This window comes from Dromiciops gliroides, chromosome 2 (genome assembly GCF_019393635.1).
Source record: "Dromiciops gliroides isolate mDroGli1 chromosome 2, mDroGli1.pri, whole genome shotgun sequence".
Lineage (NCBI taxonomy): Eukaryota > Metazoa > Chordata > Mammalia > Microbiotheria > Microbiotheriidae > Dromiciops > Dromiciops gliroides.
The window spans coordinates 230,172,407-230,197,782 of NC_057862.1; the positions used below are offsets into that span (position 1 = coordinate 230,172,407).

Below are 25,376 nucleotides of genomic sequence, written 5' to 3' on the forward strand. Positions count from 1 at the left end.
TATGACTCGCAAAATTTTAAGAGATGCCTTGTGGTCTGAGTATGATTTATGCATGTTTATCCTGGATATTATAAATGGAAAATTTTCTTCCTTGGAAGGTCATAGCTCACCTTCTAGCAGGTCTTCCATGAAATACAATATATACTAACATCAGATTCAATTGCTGCCCTTTTTTGTTAGAATATAATTGTTATTCCCTTCCCCTTCTTCTCGAGCCCTCCCCCCCAAAAAAAAAAATTCAGAGGATGCTGTTTTCCTTTATTAACTCTTGGTCCTTTTCCTTTCTGTTTTAACAACTTATACTTTCCTTTTATGTAAGAAATAAGGATGCATCCTATAAACCACATATTCAAAAGTGTTATTTCTTCTTTTTCAAGGTCAACACCTAGGATCCAATTAACATATAGACAAATGTGAGCTTTTGCAACTCACTGCTCAAAGTTCACATTCAAAGGCCAATTCTAGCTCTCTCACTCTCATTTAAACAAATGCTTTTTTTTTTTTAAATGTTGTCCTTATAACATTTGTTTTAATCAGTTTAATTACATTACAAGCATTTTATAAACAAATTCAAGCCATAACATTTTAAACCACACTTAAAAGAGAGGAAAGCCAAAACAGCCCCTATGAGATACAAGTTTAACAGGTTGTTTTGAAACTTTTAGAACACTATGGTAATAGATCATTTAAAACAAATTAAAAAGAATGTCATGCAGTGGTTAAATTGCCATAATACATTTCTTTTTTAAAAGTTACTGGAATTTCCTGTTTGTGGTTGTTACACTGAGAGTGATCTTAGACATTAGTCCCTTTAACCGTATTTTAATGGCAATGTATTATAGCATGATTTATCAACATATGGCAGGTGGAAGCTGACACAAATTATAATGAAAATTAAAACAGTCATTTATGCAGCAGGCGATTATCATTTAAGGAACATTTATTTGCAGGCTTTAAAAATGAGGGTTTAGAATCAAATGATTTTAAAATGAAAGTTTTAATGACGGTTACCTTTTTCCTGCAGCCACTCTTCTACAGGCCGGTTATATTTGAAGGGGATTTTCTGTTTTACCATTTGGAAGCGTTCATTATCAGTGTTGCCTTTAAAGTTTAAAAAACAGCTTAAAGAACAATCTGAAAAGTCAATAAATCATTCAAAAACATCCTAGGTTTTTGGTTGTTTTTTTTTTATGAAGTTTTAAGAGATAGATATCAATTTATCTTTAATAAGAGGTGGGGTTGAAGCTGCTCTGTCCTATGATTGACATTCTAAAAGGTCCTGGATGAGAAACCTTAAAGTAGGTTGTTCTTCACTAAGCAGTCCTCAGTCATGCTTTCGGGAATAAAACCAAGCAAGAAAATGGACACCGAGCCCATGCATTTACAAATATGCCCATTCACCAGGACTTTTCCCCTCCCTAGCTGGGGAATAGGCTTAAGACTCAAAACTTTCCCTCACCTATGAACCAATCAAATTTATCCTTGTGCGTATTATTAAATCAGCTGATAAATCAGAAGTTAGCCAAAAACCTACAGTCACCTAAGTCAATTCTGCCATCTTTTCTCCCAGTATGTCTCCTAAAGAATTAAGAAACATGAGGTCATATATTTCACTGATCACAATTCATTATTTGAAATTTGTCTTCCCAGCTGGTGCCTAGGAGAAGAGAATTTTGAATCTTATTGTTATCTACTGTTTAAAAATAAAAAGAGTTTACAAATTTTAAACCATGGGCCCAAAAGAGAATTCTTTCCATTATGCTAAATGTTTGTAATGCTCTAAATCTGCCATAACTATATTCAAATGGTCATAAATGTGTTTCATATATAAAAGAAGACTGGGAATCTACAATAACAAACCATGATGAAAAACACTAAAATATATTATCAGTTTATTTTATTGGCACTATTCAAACAAATTTTGGTCTCATTAAAAAGAGTGAACTACATATGGTCAGCCAGGAAAGAAAGGTTATCCTTTCTCCCTATAAGAAGTCCTTCATGAACTTGAGTTATTCATTCATAGAGCCTATTAGAAATACCTTTTTTTCCAGGCACAGAACATTTAATTAAATATGAGGTTGAAACATAATGCTTTTTGGAGCATCATTTTCCTCTGTACCCTGCTCTGTTGTTAACACCCCTGCATGGTCTCTCTAATTAAAATAGAACAAGAATGTAGAATTAGAGAGGTACACTTCTGCAAAATTAGCTTCACATCACTAAAAAAATGAAGCATCATTCTTGAATACATACTGTATACTGTATAGTCAATCACTCTTGCATAGATCATTTGATTATATGCCTATTCTAATTCATTATTTGCAAAGCCCTCCTAGACTCCAGCAGTGAATCTGCACAAAAAAGTGAGAGCCCCATCTGAAAATAGGTGGCCAAAAACATCAATGAGAAATATAGCTAAGTCTCTATTATCAAGTCAAACAAAGGGGTAACAATTATATTCCTTCCTTAAGCACTTCTATATTTATAGCTTCTTCTATCTTGATATAATAAAATTAAGATTGAGGCTTATTTAATAAGATTTTTATTTTTATTTTTGAGGAAAGTTTGCCACTTCTCCATTCACTTCTTCTTAGAAGCACTCCTTGTTATTAGGTAATTCAATTATCTTTTTAACAGTAAAATAAAGAACAAGGTGCCCTTAGAAGTACATTAGTAGTACTCCTTAAATGTTTAAGGGGAGGCAGTTATCCTGAAAGAACTAAATTTTAAGAGATATGTTCTTTCTTCTCTGGGCTATAATGCACAATGCCATCTTGTGTTGGCCAAGCCCATAAAACACTGTAATTCCTAGTACTACAGTGGTATCCATGAGGGGAGAGAGCTATATAGCATACACTGCTACCAAAAAAAAAATTACTTTCAAGTTTTCTTTAAGGCATCATTATCATTTCTCCCAGAAAATATGAAAGGCAACTGGTACTTCACTGAAATTTGAATCAAGGAAAGCTAGTTTTTCTTTGAGAATGTCTATTATGTTGGATCCTACAATATCCTACAATAATGATACTTCCTATAATGATGAGTCTATTCTTGGAAATTATTAACTAACCCAAAAGGATGCCAGACAAAATGTTCAGAAGTCTGAAAGATAAATAGCCTAAAGCATTCTAGAAGGAGCTAAATCAAAAGTTTCTCTTCTACTGACAGTGCAAGGGATATCACAGACTCTGGAGCCCTGAAGTTCCTCTCCACATGCACAAAGTAGCAAAAAAAATATGGAACCATGAGAGTATATCAGGATTCCAAGTGGTACTTGGAATCTACTAAGGGACACTCTAAATTGCAAAGGAATCAAATCACTTCCTATATTTAAACCCTTTGCCATCACATTTATGTATCATAATGAGCTTCAGTCTTCTCACTAGGGAATTAAACTGGGAATTGATCAGAAAATATAAACCTGAATATTCCTGGTGATTTGATTTGTTGGGGAGGGTACATCATTCTAATGAAATCAGGGGCAACTCAATTTTAAAATTATCCAATCTTTGTGTGGAGTAAGAATAAAAATCAGCAATGGCATTGATTTGTTCCCTCCAAAGCCCTTTAATGTCCACTTCCTTTCTGCGCCACATCCCCCTTTTGAAATCATTAAAGTGACATAGTAAGACATTTGTAGGACTGGAATAGGTGAAAATGAGGGTCAAGTGCCTTGATTATAAGGGGTATGTAAGGAGGACAGCATAGCTAAGATTCAACCTTGGACCTTTTCAAGAATCAGAAAAAGAGTCATTCTTCCCCACCTCAACTTTAAAAAAACATTTAGAATAAAAGTTTAAGGATTATTCCCATCACCAAGAATATCATTCTCTGATATTAATTATTTTGATCTTTCATACTGTTAAAAATTAGGAAAGATGGAAGGTCATTAGAAAATCCAAATTGGTTTAAATTACGACATTAACATCACTCTTAGCATCTTTTCATGTTCTTGTTGTTTTTTTTTATTTTAATTTATCTTAATCATTAGAAATAACTGGGTTAGAAACATGTGCATGAGAATGAGTTCATTTGCCCTGAGCTCTATTTGCTAGACTGAAAAGCAAATATTCCCCTTAATATACATATATACATATACACACGAAATACTTGCAAAGCTGAGCAAACTGTATAAAATACAAATACACCTTTGTTAAATTCATAATGACATTTAGTTACACATTTTCTAAAGCAATCGGCATGAAATTTAAGCCCAAAAATGACATTGATTCTTAACACAGAAAGTGACGCTATTTTCAACAAGGAATAGCCTCATGAATACCATGAATTGTAATTGAATGCTATGAATGATATCATGAATACCATGTCATAGAAAAGAAGAATAAGTATATTACTGATCAGACACAAAAAGATAACAACTTTTACTGCCAACACACTGAAAGGTCTGGGAAGCATAGCCAGAAGTCTTCCAGTACAAAACAGGTCTCCATGTGCTTTGTCAGCTAGTTAGGAGAACAGTCACGGACACCTAAGCCCTGGAAAAGATTAAGATGGGTGGCCACATTTTATATTGCCTTAAAAAAAGTGGACATCTTTAGCCAGGACTGAAAAAAAAATGGTTTTGAAATGCTGGCTTCTTCTACATAATAACTTAGCTCCTGGAGACTTATATACCATAAAATTTTATATTCTGGTAATTAAAATTTGGATTCTGGAGAACCAATAAATTGGGGCAAGACCATCATGTCATAACTGGCTCATACAACATGGTTTCACTCATTTCATCAAACATACTTATGTTTTTCTGTGTTCAGCCTTTGACTACAGTTATGAAGGATGGGAAAAAATAGGAAATGGAGAAGGGATTGGGAGGGAAGAGCAGGTGGTGCATGGATATTTTCCCAGTACCTCATTTTCATCTCCCCTAAAGTCTCAGGTCATCTTGAATGTCTCAAGAGTATGACTATCAAGTGATAGAGAGTGAATTCCTTCTAGATTGTCTAAACACATCCTATGCTCATTAGAAGTTTTGTTTCTTTTCCTTGGCATTCAACATTTTCCTAATTGTTAAGAAGGTTGTTATTGGATTCTATGGTTTCAAGCCAATTATACCCCCCTAAAAATCTTATGTTGCCTATAAGCAGCAATCATCTGCAACCTAGTACCATGGTAAAGATTCACCCCCAAATCCTCTACCTACTAATCATTTTGTACACATATTTTCTTACAAAAACATCCTTTAGCCAATTGTATCCTAACCTTAGAAAGCTCAACACCCTGCATTTCCCTAAAACTTTTGCCCTTTTTTCATTCTTCTCTATTTCTAAAACTCTACTCAAGTAAACCCATTTCCAAAGCAAAGTAGATTCTCAAACCCCAGAAGGTAAAAGAGCAATTCAGGCATTGACAAATGTTATTTCTTGGTCCAAACACTGGTAATGATGATATACTACTTCTGGGGTGAGGAAGAGTGGCTGAAAGGTTCTGGCAATTTGCACCAGGCTGGAAGAATGCATTTTCCTGCAGGTAGGATATTAATACAATCTGGTATGTTGTCAAGCCTATGAAAATACTAATAGGAATGCCATAACACATTCATCTACTTGGAATTAATGCCAAGGGTATTTTTATATTTTCTGATTGAAAGACTAAAAGAAAGAGCTTGTTTTTATTGTTTCATTGACACTTTAAAATGAGACGCCAGATGTGAAGAACGGTTAATAGATGAACACCATACTCTAGAAACACAGGCAAGGGAATTTTTTTTTTTTAAGTTTGAGTGAGGAAGTTTCTCCTAGTCCATACAACTTCTTCATTTATGTAGAATAACTTAAGTATAAAAGACTATAATTGATATTTGGGAAAATTCTGAATATACTTCTTGTGCTGACTCCCTGTATTTATAACTTTTAGAACCAACACATCATTTCAGAAGGATGATACCTTCTAGCAGTGTGGCCATGATGCTTTGAAACTCAGTAATAAAGGATGAATCTCAGTAAAGAAATAATTTTGTATGACAATAATTCTAAATTACCTATTCTACAGGGATAATGACTGGGCCTGCAATTTCATTGATTTAGAGAATTCCTGTTAAGGAAATTAATCTGTCAATGCATACTGGAACCTTCTTTGCAATTTATAATCTTAATGAGTTGTTTCAGGCACTGAGAGGGTAACTGACTTTTCCAGGCTCACATAGAATATGTCAGAGATGGGACTTAACCCAGGTCATCCTGACTAGGGTCAGCTCTTTATAGATCTTGTCATATTGTAGAAAAATGAAATAATACTCTGTATTTTAAAAACACCTTAAAAATCATGTGCTTGTTGAACTGTGTGTGAAGTAATCCAACCATTCTGGAGAACAATTTGGAACTATGCCCCAAGAGCTATAAAACTGTGCATACTCTTTGATTCAGTAATACTACTACTGGGTCTGTATCCCAAAGAGATTTTTTAAAAAGAAAAAGTACCTCTATGTGCAAAAATATTTACAACATCTCTTTCATGGTGGTAAGGAATTGGAAATTAAGGGGATATTATCAATTGGAGAATGGCTGAACAAGTTGAGTTATATGATTGTGATGGAATACTATTGTGCTGTAAGAAATGATGAACAGGATGATTTCAGAAAAACCTGGAAAGATGTACATGAACTGATTAAATGAAGTGAGCAGAACTAGGAGAACATTGTACATAGTAACATGTAAGGTAATCAGCTGTGAATGGCTATGCTATTCTCAGAAATACAATGATCTAAGATAATTCTAAAATTCTTATGATGATAAATGCTATCCACATCCAGAGAAAGAACTGATGGAGTCTGAATGCAGATTGAAGCATATTCTTTTAAAGTTTATTTTTCTTGGGCTTTTATGTTTGCTTTAGTGTGTGTTTTCTTTCACAATATGATTGATATGGGAAATGTTCTACATGACTGCACATGTCTAACCTATATCAAATTATGTGCCTTATCAACAAAGGGGGAAGGAAGGGAGGGATGGAGAAAATTTGGAACACAAAATCTTTTAAAATGAATGTAAAAATGTGTTTTTATATATAATTGGAAAAAAAGTAAAATATATAAAAAACATCTGGTGCAGGCCAGCTAGATGGCGCAGTGGTAAAGCACCTGCCCTGGATTCAGGAGTACCTGAGTTCAAATCCGGCCTCAGACACTTGACACTTAAAAGCTGTGTGATCCTGGGCAAGTCACTTAACCCCCATTGCCCACCAAAAAAACAAAAACAAAAACAAACATTTAGGGCAGCTAGGTGGCACAGTGGATAAAGCACCAGCCCTGGATTCAGGAGTATCTGAGTTCAAATCTGGCTTCAGACACTTGACACTTACTAGCTGTGTGACCCTGGGCAAGTCACTTAACCCTTGTTGCCCCTCAAAAAAAAAGGAGGCTTAGAGTGGGTATAAATAACAATTGTTTCTATAAGGGGGCAGCTAGGTGGCACAGTGGATAAAGCACTGGCCTTGGATTCAGGAGGACCTGAGTTCAAATCCAGCCTCAGACACTTGATACTTACTAGCTGTGTGACACTGGGCAAGTCACTTAATCCTTATTGCCCTGAAAAAAAAAATCTGGTGCTTAAGTTGTATACAAGCACAATTTCATTAATCCTCACTATATATACATATATATGCATATACGTGGTATATGAAGTGCGAAGGAAAAGTACATAAAATTTAATTTAGCAGAGGTCAAACATATGATGAATCATGGTGAAGAAACAAATTTCTTAGAAGAAAAATGATTTCAGGATGTAAATTAATATTTCCAAAGCACAAGAATCAATTTGATGACACTTTCCATTCTACTAAGTTGTATCCCAAGAGTGATATCTTGTCCCAAGGCTCCAAGGTCTCCTTTTTTCCTCATGGTGATCCACAGATCCCATGATTTTTGGTCTTCTTCCTACATTTTCCTTATAATCCCATTTTCTCACCTCCCTTGAAGGTTCCATTTTCCTTGTCTACAAGCCTCCCCCTCCCCCACCAAGAAGTGAAAGTCAAACAATGTGGGTTACAAACTACACCCTTTTCTAGAAGGCTGCATTCATGGTTGCAATGATCTTTTCATTACCACTTCCTCCCCAAATATTTTTGCCCTAGGTGAAAGAATTCCTAGTTATAGTTCTAGGTCTTCTATATCCCCAAATAGTTAATTTGGTGACAAAGGCAATTCACTTTTTACTAGAGTGAATTAGTCAAGAGTATACTCTGGAACTTCAATATAAATATAAGTTGTGGTTTTTGTTGTGGTTGTTGCTATTTAAAGGATAAATGTAACATCTCATATATCCATTGCCAAGATGTTAATACTGGCACATTATGAATAGAAAAATAGTGCTCTGAGTTATTTCTATCAAGAGTGATAGGTTCACATGTGTTTACTGGCATTCCTTAGCCAAATCTTCCTGATTCCTCATGTCATTGATTTACCATTTGGCTAATGTTGATATGACATCTATGGCCATGGGATTTGGCCATTTGGAACACATCAAAATTGGGGGAAAAAAACATTACCTTGGCCCCATTAGCAAGATCTTTTATACATACCTATAAATGATCTGCATTTTATTAACCATATTTTACTAGAAATAACTAAGGCATAAAAAACATAAATGATTACTCTAGGGTCACAGAGTGAGTTGGTGGTTTACATTGGGAAGGAATCCAAGAGACCTGACTTCCAGCTCAGAGCTCAAAATAAGACCACAAATATTATGCAGCACCTGACTTGATATTCAAAAGCTCAAGAATTTGTCTAAAAAATCAGATTCAGTAAAAGGCACATAACTGACAAGTTATTTGGCAAGTTCAAGACAAGATTGAATTAAAGCACTATTTCTTTGGAGAGTATTGTTTTAAATACTCATGGTCCAAGAAAAAAAAATTACAACATCATAGCAGCTAACTTGTTTTTGTTCTCTTTTCATAATCAATATAGCCCTTCTCCTCCTTCTTCCCAACCTTAAACCTGAAACTTATTTCTACTAGTACCTCTTTTCAATGATACCTGCTAACTCTGGTAACTTAAAGTGCCTAAACCATAAGCCAGTTCTGGGTTACTTCTTCCCTGTGAACTTCTCTTTACAGCTAAAATTTCTAGAATATATTAAAGAAAAAAACACTAAAGGAAACTTTTCCAAGGTAACAAGTCTAACACTAACTCTTGATTATACAATTCAGTTTTGAAAACACATCATATGATAAGGTAAACAGATATATAGTAAGTACATTATGGAATTCATTTTTCTTGGACTTTTTTTTCCCACCATTCTGTAATTACACTGAAATATGGACTGAAATTAGACAAGACAATTTTACTTTCTGACTCTGGTCTACTTTTTTTTAGTATAGCTGATTAATTGTCATGTTTAAATTCCCAAAAACTGTGTGGGAAAATTGAGCTATTTTTTTAAAAAGGAAAAAAAAAATAAAATAACTGGATAAGAAGATTTATTTCCTATAAAATCATTTATGAGTGTTTGATTTTTAAAAAAATCCTTTTGAACTTAAAGTCTAAGTTTAGTCCATAGTTGCCTAAGACCTGATCCCTTCAAGATTCCTCCCAGGAAGTTTTTTTTTTCTTTCATTTATTTCTTGTTAAAAATCCATACTGTTATTCTCTCCTTCTTTCTCTCTTTTCCTCTCCCTCTCTCTCTTTGTTTCTCAACTCTCTTTCTCTTTAGTTCTATATACATTCCTTAATTTCTACCTAGTTTTTCATTTCCCTTTTATTCCCTCAATATTTGGATTTGATTTCCAAGTATATTAACATCAAAACTGGAACCAATTCAACCTAGAAGATGAGATCAAGTAAAGATGGACCTGTTTTTAAAAAAATGTTTGAGTCTTTCTCTGTATATATGTGCACAATGATGCAACTAAAAGCCAAGAGTTTTATAGGAAAGATTTCTTTGAAAAATAAAGATGTAAAAAAAAAAGGGGGGGGAGGCGGCTAGGTGGCGCAGTGGATAGAGCACTGTCCCTGGATTCAGGAGTACCTGAGTTCAAATCTGGCCTCAGACACTTGACACTTACTAGCTGTGTGACCCTGGGCAAGTCACTTAACCCCCATTGCCCCGCAAAAAAAAAAAAGAAAGAAAGAAAGAAAAGAAAAGAAAAAGAAAGATGTATATAGCCATGCTCAGTATTCCTTATTCCATCCAAAATTCCTCTTGCCATTTAAATGTAAGAAAATCATATAATATTAGAGTGGGTGGGGGAATATCAGTCATCTTATCCAACCTCACATTCCAATAATTGAACACAAAAATCTTGGTATAATCTAACTAGTGTCAACTATGACTAGAATAATTACTTCCCTTTTTCTGGACAGTATAATTCAATTAACAAAAAATAAAAATGAATTCTCATTTAGGTAGCTAAATAACCCAACAAATGTAAAAGTAATACATTTGTATAGTGTATTACTGTTCTCAAAGTGCTTTCACTTATAATATCTAACTGATACACACTGGCCTCTGTAGCCATACAGTCTTCTCTACCCAATCCTTACCTGAATGATCAATGCTTTTTTGAAGATGGTTGACTTAAATTCTTTATGATTCTCTCTTGCCTTTCTTGAAGGTGAATGCCAGTATCAGGGCTGTTTCTGCCCCTATATGTCACAGTATTGTCGTGAAAATGTCTAAGTCCAATGAAGAAAAGAAACAGCAAAGTCTCCAAACTTTATAAAATAGGTTTATTGAGAGAGGGTACCAGTCTCACAATAAAGCCAGTCAGTCAGGGGTAGGACCTAGAAGACCCCGAGCTTGGGGCTCAACAGGGTTTTATGTTATCAACATAGGTATAACCAAAAGTATTCTTAAACTGACTTTTGGAACTGGACCTGTACTATACATGTATCCCTCTTATATGTCAACTTTTTATATTCAGTCCACTATTCCCAAAGAATTATGAATCCCAATTCTATTATACATAATAGGAGTGGGGACTGAATTTTGTGTCATCTGTAAAGTTAAGACCTTGGTTTAAATCATCTGTTTCTTTGACAAATGTGGTTTCTTAATTTGTAATTCATTGGAACTTCAGACACATTGCTTCAATCTGAAACTGATATTGCAAAAAGAAATTGCCTTGAGACTATTTTTTCCTGTTAAAGAAAGTCTTCCAACTTTTTTGTAGCATAGTCTTTAAAATGTGAATCATATATTCATACAATTGGGATCAATTGTTGGTAAAAACTATCTATACCCCCACCAATTTTAGAAAGAATGACATTTTAAAGAAATTTCAGAATTCAAATGGCTGGAATTGTTGAATAGCAAGCCTATATCATTTAGTACAAGATTCTGCAACTGGATTACGTAAACACTACTGTAAGATGCTACAAGAATCAAAATTTTTCCAGTGAACCTTAGGGAATGCAATAACTGCTTTATATCTTAGATTCATGTTGTTCTTTTTTTTTTTTTTTTTAGTGAGGCAATTGGGGTTAAGTGACTTGCCCAGGGTCACACAGCTAGTAAGTGTTAAGTGTCTGAGGCCGGATTTGAACTCAGGTACTCCTGACTCCAGGGCCGGTGCTCTATCCACTGCGCCATCTAGTTGCCCCCATGTTGTTCTTTATTAACATTACTTGCAAATTAATTCAAATTTATCTATTTGTGAGAAGTATCACATAGCACCAAATCAGTCAGCAAAGGACAACAATAAATAATGATGTACTTGAGCTGAAAAAAAAACCTCTAAGGGTATGGTATTATGGTATTATTTTTTTCAAAAAAACCAACAACTGCCCTGCATTCTTAATCTTAAAAGATTGATCCATATACTTAAGTAATAAAACTTATAGATTTCATTAACTTGAGAGATATGGCAGAAACCAGTAACAAAGGCAAAGAGATCATAAAATCCATCCAGGGAAGATTTAATCACAGATAAGCAGAACCCTCAAAAATCATTTTTGAAAGATGCAAGTATTTCAGTTTAAGGAAAAATGATGAGCTATGCCAAAACATAAGAGGGGTTAAAATATTTCCCTGTCATTAGCAGGCAAAATGAATGGGAAAAAAAATGCTCCAGAATGTCACATTCCATAGTAAAGAAATAACAAATCCTCAGTTTAGGGAGGACCTTGGATCCTAACCTTTGAATGAGACCCAAATTATGATTTTGAGGAATCTAAGGAATTATCATAACAGATCCTTTGGATAAGTTTAGTTGGGATCTTCAACCCTCCTGAGATTCATGTAAAGAGTTGTGGACACCAAAGCATGGCAAGCTGGAGATAGACCAGGTACACTGTGGTTGAAGAGATCAAAGAGCCCTTAGATGTGATCTCCTTATTGCCTCTGCTGAATGTAGGTGGCTATGGTGCTACCTAATTAGCCCCTCTGGTATTGACTTGGCAAAGGGGGAAGAAGAACAACTTTGTCCATGGTAGAGCTAAAGGAATTGGTGAGGCAGGTATCCTGTGTGGGAGATGGGGCCTTCCTTTGGGGAAAGGAAAAAGTTGGACTCGGGATTCTATTGATTCAACCAAAAGCAAAACAATAAACCTAGAGCATTATGAACCAAAGCAAAAGTACTTCCAAGATCTAGGAACAGTGGTCCATGCTTGTAATTGCAGCAACCAGGTAGGTTGAAGCTAGTCATTTGATTGAGTTCAGGATTTCTGAGCTGAAGACTAAGCCAATTAGATGACTGCATTAAATCCAGCATCAATCTGTGGAAGGAGGGAATGAACTAGCTGCCTTAAAAAGGGTAAACCAATCCAGATTACAATCAAAACAGGTCAAAATCCCCATACCAATCGGTACTGAGATTAGAATGTGAGAAACTATTGCCTTCTAACCTTGGAGAGTTAGGGAGATCTACTATTGGGGGGGGGGATAATGTAATGACAAAGGTTGAGAATATAATTTGTCCCATTCCCATCTACAAAAAGTAGGCATTTGATACCCAAAACAAGAGGCCAAGAGCAGAGCTTCTTAAGGGGAGAAAACAGAACCTAATCTGGGAGAAGCAGGAAGGTGAGTGGTCTCAATCATCTCACTTTTCAACAAAGTAATTTTGGAGAAGGACAGTATGAGGTGATGAAAAGCTCTATGGGAAAGCTAACCTGAACTTCTTACTCCTCCATTTACAGAATATTGATTCAAAAAGAAGGGCTAGTTTGGGATGAAAAGTCTTGTCAGTGTGAAACCAGTGGACAGCTCATTTCTTAAATTTTCCCTATCCAGGGAATGTTAGATTCTCTTGGGTAAAACATTTTCTCATCTCCTTACTCATGCTCTTGCCAGGATCAGAATGGACAATGAGGCATAACTGACCCTTAATTAAGGTCAAATGCTCAGAGGTAGAAAAGAGGTCCTCCATGCAGTATGATTTGACTGTGCAAATAAGGCCCTCCCATCCAAATAACTTTCTTACCCCAATATTATGTTGTCACTATTTTTAATAGCAAATGTTTTTGCTTCCACCTATAACTTAGAACCCAAAGTCACAATTAGGGTAAAAAGAAAAGATTGAGAACTACCAGTATAGAATAAATTTGATCATATTGGGACAAAAGTTCTTGGAGTGATGCTAGAAAACAAACTGGAAAGACAGAACTGACAGTAACAACATGGATGATTCAAAGTCCCAATAAACTAAAGAAAGAGATATACAAACTGATGCAAAGAGAAATAAGTAGAACCAAAGGGGAAAAAATGACAAAATGAGTACAACCATCTAAAAGAAAAGGTCACCTAAATGAAGTTGAACTAAGCATTATAGAAAAACCAATGGAGTTCTATAGAAGAAATAAAGAATTACACCTCCTCTACAACAGAGATTTGGTGGATTTCTAGGACAGAATATTGTATACATTGTCAGTATTTGATGTTTTTGTTGCTCTTCATCACAAGGAAGAGTAGAATTTGGAGGATGCATGAGAAATTATAATATAAAGACAAAGGACATCAATGAAGTTTACTTTAAAACTTTAAAAAAGGAAAAAAACACAAATATTAATATTTTAACTAACAACTCAAAAGATACATATATATTCATGTATATAAATGTACATACATATACACACATATATGTCATGTCTGTGACATGTCTAATGACTATGTTAATGACACCAAAAATAATTATTAAAGAGTCATCATTTTATTTGTATTTGTATTAAGGCCAACTACTTAAGAAGGATATTTGTTTTTTACAGAAATATTGGTAACTGAAGAAGAGCTTGAATTTATTACTTTTTCCAATTTATATTAAGCACCCAAGCTAAATTAAGGCTTTTATGTGACACCATCTCTAGTTCAGGCATAAAACTTAGACAATAAAAAATATAAATAGGCATTAATTGTTGTTCCATACTCATCACTTAAGTCATTAATGAGGGAAGGATTTCATAGTTTTCTCAAGAGAAAGAACTTTATCTGCTGAATTTTCTGTGTAATGACTTGTGGGCACTCATAATTAAGAAGCAACTATAGGCATAATCTACCTAATATTTCAACAACAGATCATCTTCCAATGATATTGTTAGGATGTCATAAACACACCCATCAAAATTATCTTAACTTTCCTGCAACATTGCTCAGTGGATAGTACCAGTTAAGCCAAGATTCAGGATTATTCCACTCTGAGAGAGCTCTTCCCCATCCCATTCAATTATCTAGTTCCTGTGGAACTATCTATGCCTTCTAATGTTGTTAGCCCTAAGTCATTATATTCATAGGAACAATTAATGACTGGTATTTCTTGGGGGATATTGGTACTAGATTTTTATAAGGGACCATGAACCAGATATGATAGGAATGATTTCAAATATTTCACTTATCATTTCTGTGAGTGATGGAGTTGAACTGAACAAAGAAAAATTGAGGCTGAGTAGGAGAAATCAGAGTGCTCTATTCTCCTTCAAAAGAGGAAAGGGAAATGCCAGAATTTGTGACATTTTTAACCGAGCTAGGCAAATCGCTAAAGTCTATATCATAGGAAACATTTCTGAAGTGGCCAGGGAAATGGACTGGATGACCTAGTACTCTTACTATTTCTAATTGCTATGTTCCTTTGAATTTCACCTCTCAGAAATCTGCTTTCATCTTTGCAATAATGATCCAAAAGAGATTAAAAGAAGGCCCTTGAGTGACTCAATCTGCCTGAGTTCATGCAGCAGCTATAGATGAGCCAATGATGTCTTGTCAAATAGCACTTATAGCATTAGTAAGTATACAGGATAATTAGTTTGAGGAGATCAGTTGCAGGGAAGAGTGCAATTTTCTGATGCTTCCATCTTTTTTATTGGTTATTACTGTCAACTGTTGATTATTCTCATTGCATCTGAGTTCACAGAAGGTTTTGGCTGTCCTGTTCACCCAGATAACCTAAGGATTCCGCCCTGACACCTCACTTTTGATGACTATTCAGCAAAGTATAATAAGGAGTAATGAAGGCATACTACTAATTTCAGCCTCCACCCACCCATCCTGCTGCCTTTAAAGAAGAATACGTACTGTGCTCCTGCAATCCTCCTTATATATTTTCTAGCACTGTGACACAGGAAGATAGTTCCTTAATCTATACTTTTAGAAGTGGGTGGTTTTGATGGTTTCTGATTCTCTCTTGCCTTCCTGGGAACAAAGGCAATATCAGTATCAGGGTTGTTGCATGTCAGCTTTGTTAACCTAGAATTCCACTTGGCCCTGGGATTCTAGCAAACAATGAGATCTGAACAACATTTTGTGTTCAATTTGTTATAAGCCTGGTTAACTGTTTCCCTGTAATATGTAGCAATGTGGAGTCACTGGGAGCAAGATAAATGAAAAAAAAAAAAACAGATACACAAGAAAGATCAAATATATATCTTGATTATTCCTTTTGAACAAAAAAACAGAGCAAGCCCAATGTGACAGAAAAAATATACATAACAATATAAAGATATAAGGGTTTGATGATCTGGATTTGCTAGTTGAATTTTTCTTTTTGAGACAGCATTACTGTGACTTATCAGTCTTCTACTACTGCCATCTCATTTAAACCATGCTGTTTACAAAACTACACTTCGGTGATCATGTAAAATTGCATAACATTTTAGAGCATGACAACAAAATTAGAATTAACTCTCAAGGTCTGCAATATGGACAAGCCATGATTTTAAAAGTCAAAGAGTCATAGGTCAAAGGATCTAGAAGTCATGTACAATATCACCTCATTTTACAAATGAGGATCCAGAGATTCAGAGACCTAAGGTGACTTCCTCGAGTTCACAAAGCCAATTGGGGGACACAGGAATATAAAATTAGTTTTCTGATTCTCTTTCCAATAACCTTTCCTCTATACCATACTGGATTAAAAAAAATAATGCAGAATCAAGACACAGTACAAGTATAGTCTCACCAACCCCTCTATTTTGGAAAAGAACAGATATGTAACATGAGGTAGATTACACTGAAGTATAACTTAAAAGCTCTGGTCAGTAGGTTAAGGATGATCTAGACTGGGAGAAATTAAAAGTGACTAAGTCTGGACAGGAAGGATATACAGAACAATAAATATTTGTAGCAAAACAGGGAATAAATCTAATGCTTCTGAGAATGCAATGGAGGAGTTGGGCCAGAGACTGTGAAGAAAGCGGGAGAACCTGTGAATGATAGAGAGAAAAGGAGGAAAGCAATTCTCCAGATAAACAGGAATCCATTTTGCATGAACAGAACTTATCTCAGCTAAGTAGAACCAAGAATATTTGACTTGTACTACAAAGTTTATTTTGCATTTTACCCATGCATTATGCAGTAGTACTATGCTACTGTTAACAATAATTTATCAGGACATTTGCTACTGAGTGCATGAAAAATTGTATTTGCATTTTTTAAAACACAGGTGAATGGATTATGTATACTTGTTTCACTTAATTTTCCATGCCCAAATAAAACTCAACATTGAGGCCACAATACTCAAAATATTCAAAACATGCTACCGGGGGTGGATTGTCTCAGTTCATTCACTTCTTTAACATTAGCTTCTCTGGGGGCAGCTAGGTGCTGCAGTGGATAGAGCACTGGCCCTGGATTCAGGACGACCTGAGTTCAAATCCGGCCTCAGACTCCTGACACTTACTAGCTGTGTGACCCCGGGCAAGTCATTTAACCCTCATTGCCCCACCAAAAAAACCAAAAAACCCCAAAACATTAGCTCCTCACTCTTTTTATATAATTCTAAGTAAAGCACTACAGAAAGTTAAGAAAATGAAATTTTCTTTTGCTTTAAAATACTATTTGGCAACTAGGTGACACAGTTGGTAGAATATTGTAGCTGGAGTCTGGGAGAAAAGTTTAAATATTGCCTTATACACTAGCTAAGTGATCTTGGGCAAGTCATGACATCTTTCTCAAACTCAATTTCTTCATCTGTAAAACTGCAAAGATAATAATCTCCCAAGGTTGTTGAGAGGTTCAGATGAGACAAATTGCTTAGCAAACTTTAAAAAGCTATATGAATTCTAGCTATTATGACAGTTTATTCTTTAATACATAAACATATGCTTTAGAGCTGGAAAAAAAACTATTAAAGACCATGGGAACCCACCCCCAACACTACCAACAAAGGAGAGGCCCAGAGAAGAGACTTTTCTTGTTAAAGATCACAGAGGCAGCAATTTGAGCAGAGCAGAGTCTTGAACCTGCCTCCTCTGACTCCAAATCCAGTATACTTTCCTCTATACACATAACCTTTAAACATGTAAAACTCTTCAGTTTTTATAATAATCACTCAATCTCATTTCTCTGGACATTTTCATAGGCTGCCCCTATGCCTGAAATGTTCTCCCTCCCCTTCTCTAGATGGTAAGTCATTTACCTAGAATTATACACCTACTAAGTATCTGAGCTAGAATTCAAACTTAGCAACTACAGATCAAATGTTTTCCTCACTAAGCTCTGGCTTCTGATTGGTAGCTGGGTGACAGAGTGGATAAAGCACTGGGTTTGGAATGAGGAGACAGCTTCATGAGTTCAAATCTGGCCTCAGACACTTACTAACTAGCTGTGTGATCCTGGGCAAGTCACTTAATCCTGTTTGCCTCGGTTCCTCATTTGTAAAATGAGCTAGAGAAGGAAATGGCAAACCACTCCAGTATCTTTGCTGAGAAAAAGGGTCAAGAAGACTCAGACAACTCAACAACAACAAAAGTAGGATTTGTGAATATCATTCTCCTAAATGTCCCATATTCAGGGATAGCTAGCCAAAATCATCTCCCAATTTTTGTAAAATAGGGCTATTGCATTCTTATAAATAAGTGGAATCAAGATTCAGCATTGAATAGGGAGAATTAATTATATTTCATTATATGAGCAAACTCATTTTAATTAAACATTGAGACTGGCAATTACAAGTTAGGCTGTAGCACATTTTTGAGTAAATGTTTAATAGTGCTATTACAATGATCTCTGGGCCAGTCAAGGTAGGGTTTTTGTGAATAGTATAGTTTCTAAGTGAACTTACATCTGTAATAGCGTTAATGAGGTTTGCCTTTTTAATTCAAATATGTGAGTGTTTCTGTGTGTATGGATCTGAAAGTAGTCATCTGAAAGGTACATATAAGCATATCTTCATTTACTTAATTATGTATTTCAGGTAGTTAGCCTTCTGTGATGTGACAGTGGCCTACACACCCAAGACTCAATGCTTAATTCTATATAAACTAGTTAACTTTGTAAAAAGAACAAAGAAAAGACATTCCATAGTTACAGACTGAAACCCAAATCCTAATTAATTTTTCTTCATTTAAAAAAAATCTATGAATATGCTCAAGGGAGATGAGGAAAAGGCTAAATAGTTTAACTCAAACTCAAAGCGCCCTGATGATGGGAGCCAGTAGCATTACTATCTATAACATATTATAGTTTTAATCAAGTTCTGGGATGTTGTGGCTTTTTAAAATATTTTTACCTATCTCAACTTTGTTGTGATTTTCACTGAGTATTGTCCTCATCAAATTTTAACCCTGTTGTTATGTGTCTTAGTAATATGTTCCCCATGGGTTTTGTGCTCTTATCATCTTCAAACTGTGTATCATAAGGACTACTTTGTTCATTGTCTCTTTTACATATATAAAGTTTTTTTATGAAATGCTTAAAAAAATCCTTCAATGACATTTTGCATATTCCTTCAACTCATGCCAACAAGAAGGATTGGAATGCTTGCTGGAGAACCATGTAAAGATTTATTATGTGAAAAATCAAATATCATGAGGAAAAGCCATGCATAAATATCATTGGGGGTCTAATTAAATACAATAATTTCTATGAAATTCAGGGTTAAGAATAACTGTGGGGGCAGCTGGTTCAGTGGATAGAGCACTGGCCCGGGATTCAGAAAGACCTGAGTTCAAATCCAGCTTCAGACACTTGACCCTTACTAGCTGTGTGACCCTGGGCAAGTCACTGAACCCCAATTGCCTAACCAAGGGGTGGAAAAACAAAGAATAACTCTGCCTTTAACTCGTTTTTCTCTCTTTCCACTCCATCCAACATTTTCTGAAATTTTGTGTACTGGGATATTGACTGGGATTTCATAGGAGAGGAATGCATTGTTTTTATCTCTTTGTGATGAGCAAAAATAAGATTATTATTGATTGAGTGATTTACAGCATAAAGTACCTTTCATTGTCCTCAGCGCTTTATAGAATTATAAATGGTATGTAATGTGTGTGGATGTAGATTATATAGATATAGAGAGATATCTTCACATACATATCTATATATGTCATCTCTAATATATATGCATTAGTGTTATTTTTATTATTGGATATTTATGTCATATCTTTATTGAAAAAGCTTAATGTGTCTTACATACTTTAAAGATATAGACCTAGAAATTCTCAATATCTATCCTTTGCAGGGAATAAATTGAGAAGGATTTCAAGAAATGAAATGTTTTTCTTGTAGATAAGTCACATTATTAGATGGGCGTTAGATAATAATTTGGCTTAAAGTCAGAGAAAATCAATCTTTTTCCCCTGAATGTCTTATCCTAATAATTTTATACTATTAATGTACCCATTCTACAGGGAAACTTAGAAAGTAAGGTTATGGAACTTTTCCAAGGTAATAAAACAAATATTGTGCTCTATGGATAAGGCAGGGATTTGAATTTCTTAAAGCTTTGTGAATTTAATTAAACATCTCCCAATCAGCAATAGGATAAAGTTTTAAAATGATTTTTTTTCAATTTAAATGCTTTTTTTGCAATTACCTGAGAGTTCCTGTATGTAGTCCTCAATGTAATCATCTAAAACGGATACCATGTAGGCAAGTCTACTTTCATGTGCATTTGAGTTAGCTCAGTTTATGTATAATAGAGTCTGAATAAGGTAAGGTTATCATTTTGATCCCAGAACAGTTTTTGCATAAAGGGAAAAAAGGTCCATCAACTGTGCATAAATCCTAGCTAATAGTTTTTGTGGTTTTTTTTTCCACACTGAATATAATTGGATCTAAGGGAATGGACAAAAGACTATATAGTTCTATGACAAATCCATTTCCCTTAGGAACCAAATGTGAAGTCCATATTATTTGCCACATAGATCCAGTCTTATATGATTTAAGATATGTGCATAAAATTCAGTATCATGTGTTATTGAATTTTCAGAAGGATATACTAGGGTCAGAAGATTAAAATGAGCACTGAATACAGGACCAGAGAAGCTAATAGAAAAAAAATTAATTCCCTCAATCACCCTCCTGCCCACAAGCCCTACCCGGTCCCAGAGGTATCCCTGATAAGTCTCATCTTTAGTAACTATAACAACCATCACTTTATCTGATGTAATTCCTCATCATTATAACATGCTCAATTGTGTTTTGTGTAATTCCTTTACAAATAACCTTGAGTCCTGTGTATGTCCGCTTAATATCTCAAGAGAGGATCTGGGTGTTCTCCCTATATTCCTACCCCCACCTCTTCCCTCCTGGGGAGAGAGAGAAAAAATTATCTCTGGCTGTCTTCTGGGTGGCTGCGTTTAATCTCAGGATTAGGCAGAAGCCCACAGTTCCCCTTGAAAAGCTTATCAGCTTCCAAGAGACATTTACAGGGAGAGAAAGGCTCTAGGTTTGATAGTGGTAATTGTATTTAGCTTGTAAGATACAAGGCTATTTATCTTGTGGCTGGAAAATCACAGAGGAGAAAAGAAGTTTGGCCAATATAACCAAAATTAAACCCCTCTCCATTCTTCTTTCCTTCCCTATACCTTTGTCCTCATCCTCCACCCATTTACCCTCCCATGACCTGATTACTATGCAATAAAACAGACCATCATTTAACAGGGGTCAATCCATGTGGCATATCTCCTTAGATATAGTATGGAAAGGGAAGACAGGATCAAGAAAGATATAGGATGTCAGTGCACAGAAGTGCCCTAATATTGACAATAAGTTTCACCTACTGGCAGGGAAGAAAAAGATGACATAGGTGCCCTGAACTCCAGTGGCATTAGAAACAAGCATGAGACATGACGTTTTAGAGGGCTCAAAGGTCCAACACTGACCCATCCCAGTGAATTACCTGGATACATTTGTCAGTGTTAAGTGTGACAAGAAGCATCACATTCTGCAGTCTCTGGGAAGAACTACAACTGTAACCATATAAAAGTATCCACTGAAATTTCAAAACTGCTTCTTTCTTGTTTTTTAATATGGGGGTTGGGCAAAGGTTTAAGAAGGGGTATTTTCATGATCATCATCCATTTCTAGTTATAGAAATTCAACTCTTCAGCTGTGGCAATTCTGAATTTTCATTAAATCTAGGGAGTGGTACCCATAAAGGACCATAACAGTGAGCAATTTCTTCCAATTGCCCTTTAAAACCATTTCAATTTTGGAAACAATGAGCCTAGGCTAGATATCTGGCTCTATCAATTACTAGTTCAGTAAGCAGTCACTTCATCTTTCTGAACCTCCATTTTATTATTTGCAGCATACAAATGATAATACTTGCCCTGCCCTTTTTCATTCCAATACTCCAGTGGATCTATAAACTTCTTGATCTAGGTATTCCTTCCAATGATAAAGATTATAAATCATGGATACCTATTCATACTGTGGAACTTTCATCTGTATCCTGGTTTAAGTTAACCATAATGGGTCCACCCAACATGCTAAGGGCCTTCTTCTATACATTCTCTTGATGTTGTCAGAATACCAATGGAGCACATAAGCAATTCATTGGTAAACTGGTGTTGCCAGTATGTGATCAGCTAGCTCATCGTTCTTTTCCATTAGACATTTTGTTTCATGGCTCTTTAGATCATTTCTCCTGCAGAATTCCTCATTGGGTTTGGTTTGGTTTGGTTTGGTTTGGTTTGCTTTGGTTTGGTTTGGTTTTGTGTGTGTGTGTGTGTGTGCGTGCGCGAGCACTTTGGTAATGTGTTACAATCTGCTCACAATCTGGTCACAATGGACTTTTTTGTGACCCCCTCCTCCAATTCCAATTCTACTGTGGTTTTAGTATGTAGCTTACTACCATATAACACCACCAAGAAAAATATTGCTGTTAAAAAGACTGACTACTTGAGGATGAATTCCCTGGCCCAAGACAACCCAAGAAATAAAATGTCATGAGGGACAAATGAGATCATGTTTATGAATGCACTTTGGAAACCACAAAGCACCATACTATTTCAAAATGGTGATATTATTATAATCTTGTAGCCAAATGGTAACTGTAGGAATGAGCTCAATTCAGTCAGCTGGCAGATTAGTCTGGTTTCTTTGGATCAAACTTGTCGATGATTTTTTTTGTTTATTTTATACATACACACATATGTGTGTATGTGTATATGTACAGAACATACACACCTATATACAGATGTTTGTGGATCACTACGCATGTGTACTGTATGTATATACACACAAACAAATGTGTATATACAAACACATACACACAGAACATAGAGATGACTCGCATAAAAGGACCTGCATTCATTCCTCAACCTCCTTGCTCTTGTCTATATTAAATCTGTATATTATGATAAATCATGTTTTCCTAATTGAAATCATGTACATGTAGCTCCCTCTTACACCTAATTCTGATAAAGGCTAGTCCCTTCCACATTGTATCAAGACAAAGTGAAGGTACTACATGAATAGAAGTCTAGAGTCAAAAGGAACTCTGGTGACCATCTGGACGAAATGTTTGTTTTTTAAACAGATGAGCCCCATAAGGTTCTTAGAGATAAACTGAGTTACTGATAATTATACAGCTAGCTAGTGGCAGAATCTAAATTTTCTCATTTCCAATCCTGTCCCCTTTTCAATATGTCAGGTTGTCCCTCCCTACCTATATAAAATTAGTCTGAGCTATAAGAAAAATATCTGTTTCTCTCAATAGAATCCTATTGAACTTGGAAGAAGGAATTTGGGCCACTGTAAGGGGCTAAAATTCTAGCTAGTCTGTCTGAAATATCTCATGAGTGGTTGCCAATAAAGTATAAGCTTTAGCAAGAGTTAGACTTTTAAGCATTTATTAAGGAGAATAAAAATTTGGTAAAGAGAGAGAGAAAGGCCTAGATTCACCTATTTATTAAAGGGAGAGCACATTTCTAGCTCCGCTCTTCAACAGAGTCCACACAAAAGAAAGCAAGTCAGAGCGCCAGCCTCCCCCTTCTTCCTCCCACAAGCAAACATCACTTCCTGACACCAAAGAAAAGACTCATGGTCTTGCCCTCAGAGACCTTTTCCTCATGGTGGAGCTTTCCTACAGTAAGTCTCCAGCAGGTGACGTCATTCCAGTCGTTATACCACTGAGTCAAAAGAACTTAAAAAGCATAAGAAGTCAAATGCTCTAAACCTCAAGAGTCAAACTCAGGCCCTTAGGCCATGCTGTCTATAAAATTCCTGAATGCTGCCTGAGCCAGATTAAAATGGAAGTGGGAAATGTTTAACAAAATAAGTAAAAATAATATATAGATAATATTAATGTGTATTTTTAAGTCAATATGAAACCTGCAGAGATCTGTTTCTATTGAAATTTGATATCTAAAAATATGACTGAAATTATACTCCCTTCCAATCATCTTCATACTTCTGTTTCCTTCGGGTTTCTTCACCAGCCCTTTCCCTTCCCTGCTGAAACTGAAGGTAGAGTTTTGTCTTGCATGGATGAATGAGCAGGTAGATGTAGCTTATTTTAATGCATACTCCAAATCTGGCAAAGACTCAAATCTTCACAAGCAAAGATAGAAAGACAGGCAAAGACAACCTCCCGGCTAGGAATTAATGAAAGACCAGGGCCTCAGGAGTTTTAGTTTCATGTCAAGCTCCCAGATTTGTTTTTAACCCTTAGAAATCTCAATGACGTCAGCCTATACATGGAGATCTACATTTAAAGTCTCTCTCATCCCAATGTAAAGGACCCAGAATATGAAAAGGCTATTACAGTTTGAAATAAAACATGTCAGAGTCTTTCATTACCTGAACTAGCTTCTGGCAGAGACTACAGTTTATAGACCATAAGGTTTCTTGTGGCTAAAAAAAAATTATTTGGCTTTACTTTGGGAATGGCTCTTGGAAATAGGGAAATGGTTACCCATAGAAAGAAGTCTTCACTTAACAAAATGATCCCTGGGAGCAAACAACATGGGAAGACCATCTTCAATTTAATGAGCTCACTATTGCCTTCTTGTAACCCACTATTAATTCAGCTCAGTAGTCACTCAGCATTTGAATGCAGTTCACCATTGGTGTTTTTGAAGAGAAAGGGAAAGAAAGCACATTAGTCTGTTATTAATTGAGCAAAGAAAACCATCCTGAAGTCACTCTGTCTACCATTGAGGGTGGTATCTCTCATAGAACACTACTGTAAAAGACCATTTTTTTTTTGTGAGGCAGTTGGGGTTAAGTGACTTCCCCAGGGTCACACAGCTAGTAAGTGTCAAGTATCTGAGGCCAAATTTGAACTCAGGTCCTCCTGACTCCAGGGCTGGTACTCTATCCATTGCACCACCTACCTGCCCCAAAGACCATTTTTTAAATAGATAATCATATTCCCATTTCCCAGACCAAGGACAAATGTGAAATAATACACAAGTTATTGAATATTGTAGCTCTGTATTGTTTGTCAACTTTGTAGAGGTTGTATCTTGAAATGCCAAAGGACTACAGAGTCATAGATTTAGAACTAGAAAGGATTTGGGGGGCCATGAAGTTCAACTTTCTCATCTAAGAAATGAGTTGTCCCTTTGGCTTGATGTACCTTGCCAACCTAAATATGGGACAGTGGCACTTGATTTCCCAAGATAACTCTTGTGTGTCATTGGTGTCTTTGTGGTATGAGGAAGAAGCTCCTCAGGATGTTGGATGGATCTCCTGTGGCAAACTTATGGTTGAGCATGGATAAGAATAGCATAGAATGGATAAATAAAGATAGGTTTC

At 35.6% G+C, this 25,376-nt stretch overlaps 1 protein-coding gene across 8 annotated transcripts in view; it reads right to left on the reverse strand.

The window, feature by feature from the left end:
- Window positions 1–25,376, reverse strand: part of LOC122737954 (neurexin-3-beta) — a 747,838-nt gene that overhangs the window by 199,552 nt on the left and 522,910 nt on the right. For 5 of the 8 annotated variants that reach the window (XM_043979969.1, XM_043979966.1, XM_043979963.1 and 2 more), the window contains exon 4: window positions 1,012–1,101. The exons of the other annotated variants lie outside the window; for them this stretch is intronic. In XM_043979969.1, the coding sequence (XP_043835904.1) occupies window positions 1,012–1,101 (90 nt within the window). The remainder of the gene's footprint in view (window positions 1–1,011; window positions 1,102–25,376) is intronic. 8 annotated transcript variants of the gene reach the window in all.